Raw genomic sequence first — 19,907 nt, forward strand, 5'->3', positions numbered from 1 at the left:
AGAGTGTTAGACACATATAATAGCAAGAATATCTTTCACTAACTTTATATATTGGCTTTCACTCTACCACAGCCCTTATTTTTCACTGCCCTGCTAAGAAAGTATCATTTATTGGATAGAGGCAAGGAGGGTTTCACTTCCTGCAGACCACACAGAAGAGCAGGACAGCCCTGTTCTCTGATGAGAAGTCTAGTCACGTCCTCATACCCAACCTCGCAGGCTGATGAGCCACTTTGCCAAATATTCACAGAAGGCAGCAGGCTTGTGTCACCTTGTTTAAGAACAGGGCACAGAGTGGCAGAGCCCAGGGAAGGAAAGAGATGCAAGAAGAATGATCTGAGCTCATCTGTGTCTGCTCCTTTCACCCCAAAAGCCTGAATGCAGATTACCAGCAGTCCCAGTGCCCAGCACAACACTGCTGCCCAGCACAAAACAAGGCACAGGCACAGGCCTTGAGCTACCACTTGAGAGCCAGGAGCCAGCCAGCCCTGTAAGTGTGGGGAAAACACTATTGAAAGAACTGATGTAGTATGAGTATTTCCTGACACCCCATCCCATGCTTTCAGCCATAGACAAGCCAGATCATGTACTGGCAGAGGCTGTCAGCACTGCAAGGGACACTGGCTTGGGAGCAGAGCAGCTCAAAGACGAGCCTGTGCAAAACATCTCCTGAAGCAGTACAGGAAGACTTCCTCAAAGGGCCTCTCTGAGCATTTCTGTTTGCCTATAGGTGATTGTTTAATATTGAGTTTCATCTAGCATTTAGATGAGCGAGCAGACATGTGAAAGGAATAGCTCCACAGAAAGCAGATGCAACACCTTCAATGCTGAGGAACAGACATACTGTTGTCATGTCATTGCAGTCAGAGGGACTCCCTGGATGTCACTGGGATTACTGTGGACTGCCTGTGGTTATCTCTGGCACTGGGGTAACAAGTCTGCAGAGAGAAGATACATTGATCCACTGAAGCAGGCAATAGTGAAACAGCAAGGGAAAGTCGAGACAAGTAGAAAACTGTTGTAACTGGTGTGTTTGGAGCAAACATTAGACTTCAATCTTAGTTTGTCTAATTTTACCTAAAAGCTTAGAAATAAGATTCTATTACATCTCACTGTTGACAAGACTTCAGGCATCTTCTGCAAAATCCACTGAACATGAGGCACCCTGCCCGTGTGAACAGAACAGACAGTACTAATGGGTAGCTGTGTAGAGAAGAGGCTCTTTGATAATGGGGGAACATTTAAAGTCTCATTTAACTCTCAGATCAGCACATTTTTACTTAAATACAGCATTCCCCGTGTCACGGTATTCTGAGTATGGATGAAAAGTCAGTCAATCAATGTCAAAAGATGGTGTATGTGACAGATGCACGGGGAAGATGTAGCTGGAGATACAAGGTAAGAAAAAAAACAACCCACAATCTTAAGGGGAAAAAAAGAGCTACATAGCCTCTGCTATATTTATGATACTGTAAGACCTGTAATCATGTTCTGGATTAAAATCTTCAAACCAGCACATGACTGAGACAAGCTGAACTAGATGCACCATTCAGCATTTTTAACTCACCTTACCTTTTATTGCATATTTCTCCATAAAAATTATTTTGGATAGAGCTGTTGTTTTTTCCCAGAGCTATTCTAGGTGGCTGAACTAGCACCTTCAGGAATATTCTACCCAAAGGGCATGTCCATACACCAGGAGATTCTGGGTTGGATGTGAGCAAGTCTGGATAGCCCAAATTTGAGGTTACATATGTATATAGGAAAAAAATAATTAAAAAAATAATCCTGGATCTCCTTTCTAGAATATAACAGCATTTTGACATGTGATGGTTACAGAGGACACTAAACTGACTGCTGAGCTGGCTTCTTTTTGGCTGTCAGCTCAACATCCCAGCTGTAATCCACTCCAAACTTTCTTTTACAGTGGGATTCATGTCTTACCATGAAGGATAGGGTACAGCCCAGTGTAAACTGAGGTCCAGTAATAACTGCTGGAGAGCAGTTACACCAAAAGAAAACATTGAGAAAACATGTTTGTACTCGATGCACTGTAGAAATTATTCAACAATAGTTCAGCCACAAGAATGATACTATGAGAACATGAAAGAGCTGCTCCTCAAAAGTATTTTGTATCAGTTAAAGCTGCTGCATGATTAATCCTCTAAAGGCTTCTGACTCCCTTTCTTCTTCTACCAATGAGCAATTGCGACAAGATGCTTCTAGTCATTAACATTCTCAATAACCCATGCAAAAAACCCAGTAATGCAGGACATAACACCCTCACTACAGTCTGGCAAATCAGAGTTTTTTCAAAAATGTGTGAAAAGAAGTTGTGGATGAAAAAAGGTGTTGGGGGCCAGACTCAGTCACATGACACACGTCAAAGAAACCAATGCACGTGTGAACATTTGCTTTCTTTTCAGAATCAAAGCCTTGGGCTTTAATTAACACTTAGAGTGTGCAGAATTTATTCTCTAATTAGATGACAAGCTGCTTAGGGAAATGATGAACACTTTTTTCCCTTGTTGTTTTATAAATTGTCTGTACACAGAATTCAAAAAGAGATCATGATCTCAAACCAGTAAAGTTGTTAATATCCTCCTTGCATTTATTGGTGAGAAAGAGACTTTAATGGTTCTTTTTCTAGTAGCTTGAGAAAAAGGATAAAACAACACAATGACAGAGCCATCTGAATGCCTGAGCTTTACAGCTCCCCAGGGAAAGACTGTGAATCAGGTGCTGAACACATCAGCCTTGAGAAATGTCATGGCACAGGATGCTTGAGCTTTGCACCTGCTGGTAGGGGAAAGTGAGAAGGGTCTGCGGGAGGGAAGACCCTTCTGGTAAGGAAGGTACTTGTAAGGAAGTCATGTCCCGAAACTGTCATGTCCTGAAACAGTCAGGAAATTAGATGTAGAAATCAAGTGGAACATTTTGTGATACACCTTCAAGTACATCTCATTTTACAGTTCTGATGCCCTGATGTGCTAGGCATGTAAAGCAATGTGATGTGTGACACCAAGAGATGAAGGGTAGGAGGAATATTGACCTGGAAATTATGAATGAGTCCATCCAAAGGTCTTTGAAAGACAAATATTCATGCAAATTCTAGTATGTGTTTGTCCTGCCTCAAGAAGAAATTAAGCAAATGGATGCATGTTTCTTCTAATTTACTGCTTCCTTTTTCACACACAACCTCCACCTTCTAAGGAAGATCCTTCTATATGTGTTGCATAAAAGAAACCTGTAGGTGGGCTTCTCACTCTCTGCCAAACATGTCAGCCTGTGAAAATCCTCAACTTGGTACCAGCTTTGCTAACTACTTCCTCTGCGGGAGAATACTTTCCTCACCATCACATTATAAAAGTAGCAGCCTTTCCAGAAGTGAGGAGAAGAAAGGGACATGTGGTTTCATGTAGAAAATCCTTCAGAATTATGGACAAAAATAATCTTATCTCCAGGATCTGGAGTGCATTGAAATTACCAAGATATTTTTCCAAATGAGTATGATCATTCCCAGTTCCCTGTTCTATTTGTAACTCAGATCCCCCAGCTCAACAAAAATAGTTGACTCAACTGCCTTGGAAGTTTATGAGCCCATATCCTTTTCTTGATTGCAGCAGAAACTGAGACTGTGGAAATGCAGAGTAACTACACCACAGCCTTAGGAGGCCAAGAGGGATGGCTGCTGACATTAGCAGCTTTTGGTTGAATAACCAACTAGACTGCAATCCTTTCTAAGGTCAGGGAAACATTTTCTGGCCAACTTGCTGTTTTGCAAGAACCAGCTTTTGAGATTGTGGAGTGATTAAGGACAACATTTTTAGGAGTGAAAATCTCGGCTCTTTTTTCTGTCGGTTGTTTGATTAGTCATCCCAGGCAGCTGCTCCCAAGAAATGTGAAAAGGCACCATTATATTACAAACTCGCATGAACAAACTTGCTACTAAAGAGAAGTGACCATTGCTGCATCCTCAATATTCTGTTTACACTGGTAAATTATCAGCTTCACTAGAGTTACTCATGATTTGCTTGAGGACATTAAAAGCTTATTTTTCAAGAGAAGCACAGTGGAATTTTCTCTTGTATTTTTTTACATTCAAGATGTTGCACTTTAAATATATTTACCACATCAAATTAAAAGGGCTTCCAGGAAAAGGCTACCATTGACTATATTTACAGTTTCCTCATACAGACATTTTAGGGATATTTTAGGTAAAATGGAAAGAAATGTGAATGAGATGTGCATCTGAATGAGGGAACATAAGCTGTCAATTGCCCAAAAAGAACAAGTCTTCTGTATCTTCAACAGAAAAGTGTTTTTTCCTTTTGAAACAGAACAGAAACATTTTTGCAATTTCCATTTCAGCTTTCTGAAAGGCACAAACACAAGCTTTTCACAGACCATAAAAGCACTTTGACCAAGGATTTAAAATACCCATTTTGAGTGTATTGTTTAAAATGGGTTATGAATTCACAGCCAATTAACTGAAACATGTTCCTCTTAAATTAAATTTCCTGTGTACACAATCCAATCATACCTATGGGACACAATATACACTCAGTAATTAATCACAATATTACTCAGTCTTTTTGGTGTTTACCACCTTCCTTCCTTCAACTCCGGAACTAAGCAGAACTGAGAATAGGCAGCAGCCTGCAGAGGAACTGAATGCATCTCCTTGAGATGTTCCACTGCCTTTATGTTCATAGTTGAAAAAAAAAACCCAAACAAACAAGCCAGAAAGATTCTGTTTGAACCCACAAAGAAAACAAGTATTCTCTGCTGTGCTCACACCTGCCTCAGGTTGAATTGTGTACACACAATATTCTTTCTGCATGAGTTCAAACAGAGAGAGAGAACACAGAATTAATTTTTCAGTGTATTGTATTAGGGTTTAGATACATAATCCACCCTGACTTCAATCAAATGCTCCTATCTAATGTTTACTGGCATGCCCTGGCTGCATTTAAGACTTGTAGTGTCAGTCCCCATTTCCCAGGAACACTCGCTATAGCTAACCTAGCACTCCATGGGTAGCTTCTGCTAGTGTTCGTTCTCACATCAACCCTAAATCACTCAGAGGTAGATTGAGTATAATTTAGCCCCTTTTTTCAGTAATCAGGCCTTTTAGTAGCATATAATGGGCCTGCCTCTCTCTAATGTTGCTACAAGTCATTCATTACTTAAGTCATTGTGCAAGCTCATTTCCCATTAGTATGAAGAGCTGATGGAAGCTCTTTCTCTGCCCTACTCAAACAGACACAATTGATTGAGAGGGGATGCAAATCCAGCCCATCAGTGCTGAGATCTATTTGGGAAATCAACTTAGTCAGAATTCACAGTTCTTATAACTTCAGTCTCTTGCAAAGAACCATGTATAATACTCTGTAGTTGCTCATACTTGGATAAATGTAGTATGAGACAGCTGTGATCAGTGTGGTTTTGTAATTACAATTTTTTTAATGAGAGATTTGCTTAAACCAAAATGCTTATTTTGAACATGCTTCATTCTTGGGGAATATGAGGGTGTGCATTCAGACTCTGTTTTGCAAAAGAGGTCCATCTCTAGACTTCTAGCATAAAATGTTAAAATTGATGGCATTGCACACAAACAATGGGAACTGGAGAGTCTAGCCAGCACTTCAGGGACTTTGGTTCCAACCTAGTCTGCTGCTGCACTAAAGCTGGACATCTTACACTTCCTCACTGCCACGCCAGTTTTCCACGTGTTGACAATGCAGTGGTGTAGCTTTGGTGTTCAGAACCCTGCATTAATTGTACCTGGTGTTTGTACCCCTTGGGCAAGGAAAGATAAAGCCTGGTTGGAAAGCAGGAAAATCGCATTTGAGACGGGGCCAAGCTGTAGGATGGAGCTGCTGGTGCTGTGCAGTCTGGGTTCTGACCTTCACTTCAAAGCCTTATCACTGCATAAACCAGCCATGCTCTGGCAGCTTTGGGGTGTACCTTGCCTTAAGCTAAGAAAGGCTTTCTGATAACATTGCTTAAAGACTTCAGTCAACACTGTATTAGTGTGGATAAACAGAATTAAGAATAAATATTCTCAATTAAAAATGCAATCAGTTGATCTGAAAAGTAAAGCAAATTATACTTCTTGCCTGAGGATTTGCAGCATTCCTAAAGGCAGGGATCTTTGTCTAAAAGGAAATTTTGAGACTAGTCAGGTGTGAACAGCATTTCACAAGTTTGTGGAGCTTTTTTCTACAAGCATTTTCCAGTTATTCCCATTAAAAAACATGCTGTCAGTCCAACTTCAATGAATACATTTACTGCTGACTCTGGAATCCTGTCAGTAGGGACAATGTTAGATCTATTTGGGTCCCAACCTGTAGTTCTATAAGGTTACCTCTCACCACTTAAAAAAATTACTAGAGTACTAGAGTACACTAGAACTGTTCACTATGCCTAGAGCATGGAATTTGTGCATGTGGACATTGGGGAACATACTGCCATCCCAAATACTAGCATTTTCACACAATACTATCATTAATACCTGCAAAAATTAATTAACCTTCCATAGTTTTTCCACATGAGCTTTGTTCTTTCACACCTTGGTTTCATAGCAGAGCTAGACTGGACAGAGCGCATGTAATTCCTGATAATCACTAAATTTACCCCAGAGCAGAGGAGATATTGCAGTTCCTGAAAACACTCAAGGCTCAAGTCTCAGACTACCAACCAGGCTCCACAATGAACAATTCCATCTCTCCTTTTAGTCAGCAGGCAACAGGTTTGAGCTTATCAGCTTAAGAGGCCAATTCCACTCCTGCAGTGCTGTTTAGTACTATTGATGGTACTGAAGTCAGTGAAATCAATGTTAAAGACCAAAAGTTTATTTGGGAGGAAATGTTGCATTCCTTAGTGATATTTACTGTCTCTAATTCTGCAAAACTTTTTTTACTGTTTAGTAAAAGGAGAACGTCTTAATCTAAATAGGTGCCCCTCCAAACACTGAGGCCAACAGGTATTCTTGACTTCCACCTATGGTATAAACTAAAAAACCCAAGATGGCTCTGACCTTGATTAAACAAGGACAACAGCACAGTTCTCTAATTGCACAGTTTCTCTGACTGCATGTGTGATGATTCTGCCGGTGTTCTCCTACTGCACTTTTATTGCTTCCAAATTTACTGCCAACAAATCAGGTGCCTTGTTTGCTTAGACCTATGCCTTTTGGATTATTTTCAGTTCTCTGTTTGCTGGCTTCTGTATTTGGAAATTTCTGCAGCCATCCACTTTTTTGCAATGACAGGTCCAGTCTTGTCCCAATCTTTTACTGATGTGCTTATTAATGGTATCACAAACCATTTGTGGTTCAATTAGTAGCACTATTCATCATGCATGGCTTAACAATTTTTCACAGAATTGTCATATAATGGTCAATGGTCTCACCTTTGTTTTCATAAATGCATCAGTCTGTGACTACAGTATCCCCAAAGAAATATCTACTTTTCATTTACACAATTAAAAATCCCATTTCTGAAAAGCTTGTATTTTAATAAGTACTGAAAAAATATATTCAAATGTACCGTGTTTTCATCTTTGCTTTCTCGGGGGAGGGAGCAAGAAGGGGTGACATTGCTTCGCTTAATGAGAAATCAACTATGAGTACTAAACAAAGCAGCAGCAGATCTTTTGTTATCAAATTAACAATTGATTCTTTATCACAGATCTATTATTATTCAGAAGGCCAGTCTTACTCCTATGGAGAGTTTAAGAACAGGATAACAGCTGCAACAGGTCCAGGGAATGCATCAATAACGATCTCCAACATGCAGCCCTCTGACACTGGCTCCTACACCTGTGAAGTCTTCAGCCCACAGGGTGATGCTGGACAGAGCCAAAAATCTGTGATAGTCAATGTGCTGGGTAAGTGCCTTTCCTCTCTGCTGCTGTATTGTATTTCTCTTCCCTTATTATGAAACACTGAATTCATGGCTCAAACTATGTAGGAGCAGAGGGAATAACAGCACAGTGATAAACAAGGCCCATGATACAGAGAAGGGGCTGGCTGATACTCTGAGGCAGAGATGTTTGCAAAGGGCTCTGGAGGCAGGCAGGGCCTGGGCTGCCCTCTGGCTTCCAGACAAAGCATACCTGAGACCTACAGTAAAATCTTATTTCTCCAGGAGTGGCCTTCAGATTCACTTTGTGCTCTCAGAAAGCTACCTAATGTAAGCAGGTAGCTGGAATTATCCAACTTCATTACATTTTTTCAGGTAGGAAAAAAAAGTGATACTAACTTTGATTAAAATAAAAAGACCTTTTAGCTGGGAGTGACAAATTCTCTCTGAAGATACTATATCTAGCCCCAGCAAAGACCAAAATGTTGCTAATTTTACCTAATATTGGTCACAGTGACTTCACATCAGAAAGGCATCAGTACAGCCAAGGAAGGGTTCTGGTTCACCCCCATTCCTGGAAACTCTAGAAACTTGTATGTGTTGGATGGAAGTAGGATAAAGTCTGTTTTGGATGGAAGAAAGCAAAAGTTCAACCATGAACAGGCAGGATAGAAAGGGTGAAAAGCAGTAGCATGAGATATTTCACTTCCTAGTAAGATAGAAGTTTATATCAACCCCATCTAATAATTGCTTTTATACTGAGAATTTATACCTGGTCAGAATAACAAATTGAAGTAATATAATCATGTGATTCCAACATCCTTTGCCTACCTGCCAGGAAGAAGAAAAATACATATGGAAACTGAATCCCTGAAAAATTAAAGTATTACTGTCAATTGTAATTTAAAATTCCCCAAACAGATAGTAAATCTTCGCACATTTCAGTAAGAGATTGTACTTTTCACATGAAAACCAACAAAGGCTGTTCCTTTATGCACATAAAATTGGGCTGTGTTCATTGCTGGTATAGTACCACTGACTGTACTCTATATCTATAGGTAGGAAATGAAAAAAAAGAGATGTGAGTGAAGACAGAATCTTCTTCTGTGTACAAAGTGAGAAATGTTATCTATCAAAATATATACATTTTTAATAGAACTGTAGTTAATTTTTCTTCCACAACTACAATATACTGAAGAATCAAGCCTTGACCTTTATGTGGAAAAACTCCTGCTCTGTCCCCAGATAAAATTATGTTGCTATGTGGCAGAATGGTATATGACAATAGAGATTGGCTCATTATAATTAAAGTAAGTGACAGTCTTCAACTCAACACCTCCATAATTATTAAGCAAATGGGGAGAAAAAAAAGTATTCTAGCCTATGTACATATATTGAATATTACTCAAAACTTCAAAGGACAGTCTTTGGTCAGATTCATAAGCAAGATTCTGTTCTCAGATGGAAATCTGTAGATAAGGTTCAATTCCTCACTCATAGAAGCCACAGTACCACCTCCAGGTGGATTTTTGCAGGCCCAGGTATGTACTCAAAGTGTGTCTGTTCTCCTCATTGTTATTTTACAGTCAAACCATCAAAACCTTTCTGCAAAATAGAAGGCATGCCTGAAAAAGGCCATCTCATCTACCTCTTCTGCAAATGTGAAGAAGGATTGCCTCGCCCTACCTACCGCTGGTACAAAGTGGATGGGGACACCCTCAAGCCTGTGACTGAACAACGTAGTACGTAACCACAGGACCACCATACCGTGTTCAGGATCTGGAATTCCACAGTACCAGCCATTTCAAACTCCGTGTATCACATCAGGCAGTTAAAATTATCAACACCACAAAATCATTTTACTTACTCAAATCAACTGATGGCTGTCACATACACAGAACACTTGGTTTTAATAAAAACTGTGGCATGGTAAAGTCTTGCCTGTGCCACTACTGTAAATTATCAAAATGGGAGAAATATTTATGCCTTTAGAACTCCCTTTGAATTTTGAGTGAACTTAGAATAAGTCAATTTCTCATTCAGGTGCTAAGACACCCATTCCAAAAATCTTCACTGCCCGTTACATTTTCATTCGTGAAGTTTCACTGACAATACTAATGTGGGTAAAACATCAGATGGTCAGACTGATTTGCAGGGTAGGGGCACACTTCTCATGTTCTGCTGCTCTCCTGAAGAAACCGCTGTAGACATTTTCAAAGAAGGTAAAACTTTTTAATTTAAAGAACATAAAAACACCAAGTGAATGAATAATCATAGAACCCTGATTTGAATCTCTTGGTAACACTCAGTATTTCCAACCAAAGAAAACCACTTGCCTCTACTGCCCCTACAGTACCCAGAGAGTAATCTGGACCCGCTCTCTGTTTGTCACAGATCCAAACACTGGCATTCTTTACATTGGCAACCTCACCACCTTTGAAACTGGGTATTACCGGTGCATAGCCAGCAACGTCCTGGGGAACAGCACCTGTGAGCTTGACCTAACTGCAAACCGTAAGTTTCATGCATGAAAGGAATCACATCTTTGATTTTGACATGCACAGTTTGAGGGAAAATGCTTTAAGAACTTTACAGAGCATGGCTCTAGACATGCGAAGAATTTATACTGACCTAGAGAACTCATTTAACATCTCCAGTTTCATTTCCAACTGGGAGGGGGAGCTGAATCAGGCTCTGACTGCAAAATCTTTCCTAAGAACTGAAAAATGTGGAGTTTAGAGCAATTCCTTCCAGCTCAGACTTCCACTGAGGTCCCACTGAGGACGAGCATCACTGAAATGTGGTAGTACAAGGACTGGGGCACTGTAGATGCCTAAAGATACTGCAGTCATGGAAAAATACTCTACCCTGACTGCCCTCAAGCAGGGTTCAACCTTACCCTGACTGTTCTCAAGCAGTTGTCAACCACATCTGCATGCAGGTTTTTCATGTAACCAGTAACCTTTAACAAGAGGGAACATATGTTGCACAACCAGCCAGGAGAGATGTCCCTGAAATAATCCCTCAGTTACTCACTGCTCTATAAAATGAAAACTGCAGGTCAGAGCTAGAGACTGTAATGAAGTGGAAAGAGAAGGTTTTGGGGGCTCGCAGATGATCAGAGCATACATTTTACATCTGAAAGACAGAGATAAAGGCAACCTGAATTTCAGAATTTGTTTGCAAGGATGGAAGAGCAAAGGCTTTCAACTCAGATTGGATATTAGGAAAAAATTATTTACAGAAAGAGTGGGGAGGCATTGGAACAGGCTGCCCAGGAAGACAGTGGAGGCACTGTCCCTGGAGGTTTTCAAGAAATGGGTAGACGTGGTGTTTCAGGAGATGCTTTAGTGGTTAGGGGTTGTAGGGCAGACGGTTGGGCTTGAACTTGAAGGTATTTTCCAACCTTGATGATTCTATGATTCTGTGATTCTATTCCCAGTGTTGACAGGTTAGTGTTTCCTTAGCCAGGCATAAACATGAGCTTTGTTAGGATATGGAGCTAATTAACAAGAAAGGAGACAGCAAAGGTCATAAAAGCACAGTTCTCTTCTTCCTAGAGAATCTTTGGTCTCCCTCCTGGAAATACATCTGTCAGTCAGATTTGTAGTTCTTTGAATCCAGTGTCTTCTTGTCTGCTTTCTACCAAAGGCTCCTCCACAAAATTTCCATGGGATTTCGCTACAGTAATTATCTTTAAAAAGTCAAGTAATCTTTTTTTCTTTCCAGACTCAGATGGTGGTATTGTTGCTGGAGCATTAATTGGAGCAATTCTGGCAGCTGCTATCATTTGCGTTATCGTCTGGGTCTTAACCAAGAAGGCAAAGAATAAGAAGTCATCAAGTAATGAGATGCAGTAAGAGTTTCTGTTTGCTTCATTTTGAGACAACTATTTCTGTAAAGCACTGCTGATAATCCAGAACTAAAGTAAAGTGGAATTACACTAAACACTTTTGAAGGGGAAATAATACAACTGTGGAGAAAACTTCCAGAGTGAGACTATTTGCTTTTCTGTGACTTTTAGGCTGTTGCTCTTGTAACAGAACTTGCCATTACCCTCTTTCCAATGTTCAGTTCTATTTGAAATTACAAGATGCATGCTTGGGATACTTTAAGGCATCTCAAATGGCAAGAGACACAAGGTTTAGGCAACAGAATGGAACCCAGAATGTCCAATTTGATCCTGCTCTGGAAATATCTGCTCTGTTTGCTCATTTTCCCCTTAAATTGCCAAATTTTCAGCATAGGCATTCTCTCACATACTATAGAGACTGTATTTAGCCCCATGATGTTCAGTGCTATATTTCAGAATACATGCAGCTGAGGCCAGAAAAAAATTATGTCATCTGGACACTTCCCTGCAGCACAGATCTAAGATTTCCTGATACAGAATTCTGCTAAAGCAGACAGGTGGTCTGTCACTCACGCCCCTGATTTCTGCTTTCAACTGATGTAGCATTAACATCTAATTTGTGTTTGGATCCTAATAAATCTTTCTACATTGAAATAATTAACTAGCATCTGATATTTTTTACATGTGAAAGTGCTTAATTATCGGGAGCTGCTTTATTATTGTTTTGCCAGCACTTACTTTCCCATTCTGCTCTCCTTGCCAAGCATTCTAACATACTAAAATCTATTTTATTCTAGTAGGATTGCTTAGAATAGTGATGCAGATCAGTCTTATTATCTAATACTCAGACACTTGCTGTCTGAGCAGCAGTGATGCCATACCCTTTTCAGGTACTCTTGGAACCGAGTCACAATAATAAGGGGGTTAATGTTTAGATAACAAAACTACTAGGACTTATTCTTTTGAAAGACTCTAGCATAGATGGGGTTTCAACATGTGAAATCACAATCCTCATCCTGTTTTCCTGCAGAGAAATGACTCAGAAACAGCCCAATGCAGAGTACGTTCAGGTACCTAATGAAGAAAACATTCCTGTGACCACAGTTCCATCAAGCAATGCAACCAATGAATACCCTAGTGCTGATGAAATGGCAGACTCTGGGACACCTGACAATGATCAGAAGCAAGAAATGGAAAAAGAAGAAATAGCCTAGAGTTTAATACAGTTTTTCTTGTCAGCTTTGGACCTCTTTATACAAAAATTGTTGTCACTGAACTAACATAGAACCATGACTAAAACTTAAATGGGCATTTGTATTGTGAACTACTGGGGTGGAGTCTGAAAAGGGTCTGTTACACATGCTCTTTGTGCATAGGAGATTTGGCTTCTAAAGTTAATGAAATTTCATTTATTATCTACTTATAATTATACATAAATCTAAGTATAGAAAAGCTATCATCCACATGTATCCAATCTATTTTGCAAAACTAGTTAGGAAACAGACTGAAGCATTTGACAAAGTAAGAGCTTTTGAGTCAAATATCTGTAAAGTATGTGTCTACTCAGTTCTGAACCACAGCAGTTTTCTCCAGAAACAGTGTTGGCCAAACTCCTGTTCCTTGTGAACCCAGAACAATCATCATGGTCAGTATTTGCAGTTTTTAAAGGATCTGATTTTGCACATCAGAAGTAAAAAGAAGTTTCATCAATGTCACAAGAGTGCAGAAACCGATGTTAACACCTGGACCAATGAAATCTTGTGCGTCTGAATTCCAAGTAAAGCTATTGTTTAGGTCCTGGAAACTTTAACCCTGTTGCTGCTAAGCTGGAATACATTCTGTTAACAGAGACCTTCTTGGCTTTAAAGTTCCCAATGCACCAGCATCCCAATTGTGTGTTTCAGCAGTTCCAGTTTTCAGTTTACTAGAACTGGCATTCAGGTACCCAGTTCAGACATTGATCAACTGGTTTCCAAACAACAGGAGCTGGAAATCTAAATGCCATGCAAGTCATGTTACAACAGGCACATAGAGTATTGGATTTCTCATGACATGCAGACACAGTTGCTTTCAAAACTTAAAAGTGAATACTGCCAACTATTCAACACACTAGTTTTGACTGATTCCTGTGCCTGAGATGATTTAAATCTATTTCCAGGCAACTGCCCTACCCACTAAGCAACAAACTCATGCTACTTTTCTTCTGGTTTCTTTAGCCCAGTGTAACTTGGACTGTTTTCTATAGGTGAAGGTATCAAGAGAGAAGGTAAGTGGTGCATACACACTCACAGCCAACAGCTGAGTAATGAGCATTCTCTTGGAAGGATACCTGAACAAGAAACACTCCAATTACTGGACACCTCTTCTCTGGGCCTCATTTTTAGGGTTAAGCAAACTCAGTTCTTCAAAAGAGCAAAGATACCATTTCAAAAGAGCTCAAGGACCACAGGGCTCAGGTGAATACAGACACAGTCTCAGTGGCTCCCTTCTGAACTGCCTGAGGTAGATATTCACTGACAGCAGGAGACACTGGTTCTAGTCTCACAGACTGCAGAAAAATGTGTCTGGCTTAGGAATTTGGAACTTTTTGGCACTTAAAAGTCTTTCTTAGGATCTAATGTTCATAAATCCTTTGTGACTGTTTCTAGCCTGTACACATTAGTTATATGCAACAGTCATCTTTAAAACAGATTAAAGGATAAATACATCCATGCTAAAATCTTCAAGTTCAGTTCCTACAGTTGCAAGTACATTTATCAAGAAAGTGACCAGAAAAGAAAGAAAAAGTTAGCAACATTTAAGGAAGACTTAAGGTATGTGGTCCTAATTAAGATTCTACTTAGATCATTATGCATAACTGTATTCATTGTCTTTTTCACCCAGTTTTCTAGCTTTCAAATATTTGTCTTTTATATGTGTGTCCTGGTGTTTAGCCTCATTGCATAGTTCAAAAACATTTACAGTGCTCTTAAAATACTGTTTTAGGTAAAACCTGCTTGTGCCAGACTGAGGGTCAAAGCCTTACTAATAGCAACACTGCCACATTCTACCTGGGGATCCTCACACTCCTCTGTCCCCAGAATACCCAGATAAAACCTTAAGCCATGACCTGTATGGCAGTCTCTTCTTAATCAGGCATCTCTCTTACGGATTCTCGTGGTGATTTTACTAAGCAAAATCCTCAAACTCACACCCTTCCGTGTAGATTTGGAAACTTAGTGAAAAATTCTGATATTCACACTCAAAGTTTTGTGGGTAGGTAGAACTATGACATTAAGCACACTCAGTAACAGCATAAGAGTAGGTGCTACCTATTCCTGTTTGGGTGCCATTTTCTTACCAAAGGTGTTTCCTAATGAGAAATTCAAATCAATTATTGGTCCAAGTGAGCCCACAGCTTGGCTGACAGTGGCATTAGTTAATTTCTTCTCTGACATTCCTAGGCACTCTTTTACTCTTGCTCTTCATGGTAAATACAAACAACTCTCTTCCTGACACCACTGTAGTTGTTTTAGTTCTTCTAAACTTATCTTACATATTTACATTTTCCTTACAGCAACAGCTTTCCAACTTTCACACCTCTGCAACAGAACTATCGTGACTGAACAGTGGAATATATTATGTGGTCCTCATAATAATTTTAAAATCTTTCCTTAATGTCACCTCAGAATGCATGTATTCCTTATATAACTTGCTACAGTAAAGAGAGCTTATGCTGGTGAAATTGCAATTACTTTCTAGAACTAATACAATCCTCCTAGAATACCATAGGTCTTACATTTGCTAAAAAAGTAGAAATTGCTCAAGTTACATTAATGTTTTACATAAAAAGAAAGAACAATGAGCACAAGTTCTAGACTAATAATTCCTCTCATATTTCTAACTACCAGTGTGTACAAGTACTAAAAAAACCCCAAAACAACAAAAAGCAAACTTAAGAAGCAAACCAGATTGCTGGGGGTGAGGTGGAAAGTAAGGAAAGTAACATTTATTTGGAGTTCCTTAACATATTGAGATATTTTTGTAAGCCTTCTGGCAGATATTTGTTCTCATGATGAAGTTTCTCTCATGTAAAATAGTTTATTAAAAAGGATGGGCACTGTTCCTAGCTTTCCACTTATGCTCTTGGCAAAGAACAAGCCAAATTAGGTATTGATCCATGGTGGGTAGCTCAAAAACCCTGCAGAGCTATGCAAGATGCAGAAGTATTTTTTTCAGAATTTGCCTCAGATGTTCAGTTTTTGCTGCATGGCCCATTTATCTTCTCCCGAGGGAGTAGGGAACATTAATATGGAAACCAGATATTAAGGCAATATTCAAGCCATCATCTCCTAGGGAAGTGGGTTTACAAAGCTGCAGAGCTGTGGCAGGGTTTTTTTGCTATGCAAACATCAAGGATGAATGCTGAATTCTAACTTCAGTCTTTCTCAATTCAAGTTTTCAGCAGCGCCTGCACAATCTATAAGGGACATTTACTCAGCCAGGTTCCTCCTTCCAGCAAGGTCTGTACAGGCGAGTTATCCCTCCTGCTCTCTAATCACCACCCTCAGTGAATTAACCTGCATTTGGCTTTCTAGGATAGACTTAATGTGCTTGGTGAAGATGTTTGTTTGTTTCAAGTTTCTGTCTCGCTTATAAAAATTAACTGCATTACCTTAATCCCTACAAGTCAAACTGTAGAAACTGTCATCTTCCATTTCAACCTTTCCTTGCAGCCGAAGAACAAGCATGTTCTATTTCCACACTGTGTAACGGATAGCAAGGTTTCAGCTGACTTGTTGTTCACACCCCAGGCATACAAGCTATTGAGAAAAGATTGGGTTTGTTACATGCCAGTTTAATAAAGTTTTATAACACCAAAGACTGCTGTTAGGAAAGTTCTTTACTTCACAGAATTTCATCAGCATCATTTTCTTCAGAAACGTTTGTCAAAAGTGACAACGTCATTACAGCATAAGGTCACTTTTTAGACTGATCAGTCTCATTAGCTCTACCTTCTAACTACTTAATACCAGGATATGCCATGAGTAAATAGAGATTAAACCAGGCTGCTGTTATAAAATAAGGTGGTAAACAGAAACAGCAAGTATCAGTTCTACACAATGGGAGTCAAACAGAACAACAAAAGAAATCCAGCTCAGGAGCAAGAGGAAGTAAAATCAGAGCCAAAGTACATCCCAGAGAAGTACCCAGAGGCACCCATCACATAATGGTGTATTTGCAGAGGTAACCCTGAACAGCATCTACATTCTGCAAGTGGTCTAGTGCACTTCATAAAATACATGTATTTAAATATTCAAAGAAACAGGATAACAACAAATAACAACAGAAAAGTTCTGAACATTTAGAGCTCACTTGAATAGTCTAAGAAGAGAAATAATGGATAAAATTATCTAAGCAACTGAGCAAACAGCTTTCTACAAACAGAGGTGTAGTTTAGAATCACCTGAAGGATGAGAATCCATACCCACAAGAAAACAAATGTTAAAAAACACATACAAATCACAAAGGCTAAGGGAAAAAACAAAGACTCTAGAATGAGCTTCCAAAAGAAAACTGACTTTATCTGGTTAAAGCATTTTTGGTCCTGTTGCTCTTGAACGAAACAATCCTAAACTAGGTTCTGAAACAGAGGGAACAACTGCATTTATACAGATCATACTGTAAACTGAAAGAAAGTTGCAAGATATTGAAAAAGACTTCAAAATCAGTGAACTGTTTAATTAACAGGAAGTACAAACAGTTGTTTTGGCACTGTACTTGAAGGAAACCTAGAGATACAAATTTTATTACCATGCTGACAGCCATACACGATACCCTAGATGAACTATCAAAATAGGAACTTTGCAGTCTTAAACACAAGTGCAACAGGGAAGAGTCGAGTCAGAGTCCCCACTAGCCTTCCACCATTCTTTTAAGTATGGCTCCCAGGCCACCTTTTGCCACTTTCAGTGGAGTCAGTTCTTCTTTATTCTCAATGTGAATACTTGCCCCGTGAGACACCAGCAGCTTTGCCTCCTCCACTCTCTCTTCATCGCAGGCTAAATGACTGTAATAAGAACAAGAAACCCACGGCCACTATTAAACAGTCCAAGCTTATAAACAAGCAATAATTATGCCTTGTCAAAATGACAGTGTGAATGCTGGGGAGGAGAGACACATCCTAGAACAACAAAACCACATGCAACAAACCACCTGCAGATTCCAAAGCTTACTGTCTAGTCTGTTGTCATTAAGCAACCCAAGAATGTTCCTCCTGCTACTGTCCTTGCAACTTTAAGACACTTCATTAGGTTAGGATTTGGTTCTGCAGTCAGCAAACAGTAAGGAGCACATACGCCACAGTGAAGTTGGAAAACTGAAATCTCTATTTAGAGAGTGATAAACCAAACAGTATGATGCTAAAAATAAAATTAAGAGTTACAGCAAACGCAGTAAATGCTTTTTTCCATTTGACACAGTGACTTGAGGATAAATGTGTGTGTCCCAGGACAATCCTGGGTTTTATGCATAGCTAAAACATAGTGCTTGATTGTATTCAGGGCACAATCTTGATTCCACTGTTGACAAGGCACAGTTCTACCACCAACTTCAGAGCATCTAAGGTTTTACTTTACAGATTCAACTGATCTCTAAAGTAGTATCAAACACCAGACTGCTTGTACTTAAATTGCAACTTATTTTCCTTAGAGAAGTGAAGAAAAAGCTTCCAAAATTAGTTTTTGCTTGGCAGAACAGAGCAGGCCAGCCTGCAAGACAAGTTTCCTCTGACTTTGATGTCATTAGCTCACTTTCCACCCTCTAGTGGCAACTAAACATCTTCCAAATAACTACAGAAAGTGTTCTACACATTTAAAGTAGACATAGTAACACAAATTGAAGTATGTATATACAGACACACTTAGACAAAACACTAAGTATGACTTTCTCAAATCCATTTTAATTACACAGGGGTGTGAAGCAAGGGACTACTCTGAGGCAAAGGAAATTAAAAAAAACACACCTGAAGTAATGGAATTTCATTTCATAGCCACGATACTATATTAAGCAAAATAAAAATAAAAAAATTACTTACAGAGGAGTATTCCCTTCAGAGTCCTGTATATCAACAGATGCCTTGTGCTGCAGAAGGATCTGTACCATTTTTAGGTTTCCTTTGGCTGCTGCTCTGTGTAATGGGGTGGATTTAAAATGATCCGTTGCATCCGGATCAGCTCCATTCTCTAGAAGCATGACTGCAATCTGAATATGCAGAACAAGAAAGGGGGAAGAACAGTTAACTAAACTCTTCTTGGCACGAGCAACAGCACCCCCAGGAGCACAGGCAGACTCACCTCCTGCTTGTTTTTGGAAGCAGCATAATGCAGGGGTGTGCAGCCGTTCTGGTTGGCAGCATTGACCTGAGCCCCCCTGGCAATGAGGGCTTTCACAATCTCGTCCCGGCCCGCCGAAGCAGCAATGTGCAAGGGAGTCCAACCAGCCTACAGAGGCAGAAAAAACCCACGTTATTGAAGCCAGGGGAGTTTCAGGCAAAAAACATGGCAAAGCACAACCCCAATACAGACTTGGCTACTGTCATCTTGCATGGCACTTTATCCCTGCAGAATTAACAGTAATGCTTTTTTTTTATGAGGAAATGAGTGGCAGAAAAGGGTGTCCAAAAGTTTATGCAACCTCTTCTAGATCCCAGCCTCTAATTAAACTGAATGGGCAATATTTCCTTCCTTGATGATCTTCACAACACTTGTAACAGATGTAATTATTTCAGCCCTTCCTCTAGGACAGTGACAATCTCCTTCGGAACTGCGAAATCACTGATCCTGCCACCTGCTCTCTAATGCCTTCCCCAGCAATGAGAAATCTTCAGGGTACCTCATGATTTGGCACAACACATTTAAGAAGATCACATTGGGATAAACATAACAGGAACCCTGCCCAAACAACCCAAACACCCGCTTTTGCAAGTTTGTTCATAAGAACAGCTCTCCTGATCTTTCTTGACAGTAAGCAAGGCTCATCACTGCCCTTCTCTTCCACATAAACAGCGAAATACGCCAGTTCGCCTTTCTAGCACACACACAGCAGCACTGCGCACCTTTTAAAACCTCCCAGAAACCACACGGGATCCACCAACCGAGGGAAGGGAAGGAAATGGGGCGCCCAGCGCCAGTAGCCACCGGGGGCTG

At 39.9% G+C, this 19,907-nt stretch overlaps 2 protein-coding genes across 2 annotated transcripts in view; one reads left to right on the forward strand and one right to left on the reverse strand.

Moving 5' to 3' along the window:
* The window catches only part of VSIG1 (V-set and immunoglobulin domain containing 1), a 21,322-nt gene extending 8,387 nt beyond the window's left edge, over positions 1-12,935 (forward strand). Inside the window, exons 3-7 of the mRNA XM_009997232.1 lie at positions 7,695-7,893; positions 9,455-9,610; positions 10,263-10,382; positions 11,598-11,724; positions 12,752-12,935. Coding sequence (XP_009995534.1) covers positions 7,695-7,893; positions 9,455-9,610; positions 10,263-10,382; positions 11,598-11,724; positions 12,752-12,935 — 786 coding nt within the window. The remainder of the gene's footprint in view (positions 1-7,694; positions 7,894-9,454; positions 9,611-10,262; positions 10,383-11,597; positions 11,725-12,751) is intronic.
* A 4,484-nt stretch (positions 12,936-17,419) lies between these two features.
* The window catches only part of PSMD10 (proteasome (prosome, macropain) 26S subunit, non-ATPase, 10), a 4,545-nt gene continuing 2,057 nt past the window's right edge, over positions 17,420-19,907 (reverse strand). The window contains exons 2-4 of the mRNA XM_009997233.1: positions 19,056-19,202; positions 18,797-18,963; positions 17,420-17,770 (exon numbers count right to left, since the gene is read on the reverse strand). Of these exons, the coding sequence (XP_009995535.1) occupies positions 17,617-17,770; positions 18,797-18,963; positions 19,056-19,202 (468 nt within the window). The 3' untranslated portion in view covers positions 17,420-17,616. The remainder of the gene's footprint in view (positions 17,771-18,796; positions 18,964-19,055; positions 19,203-19,907) is intronic.

Source organism: Chaetura pelagica, unplaced genomic scaffold (assembly GCF_000747805.2).
Source record: "Chaetura pelagica isolate M959 unplaced genomic scaffold, ChaPel_1.0 scaffold344, whole genome shotgun sequence".
NCBI lineage: Eukaryota > Metazoa > Chordata > Aves > Apodiformes > Apodidae > Chaetura > Chaetura pelagica.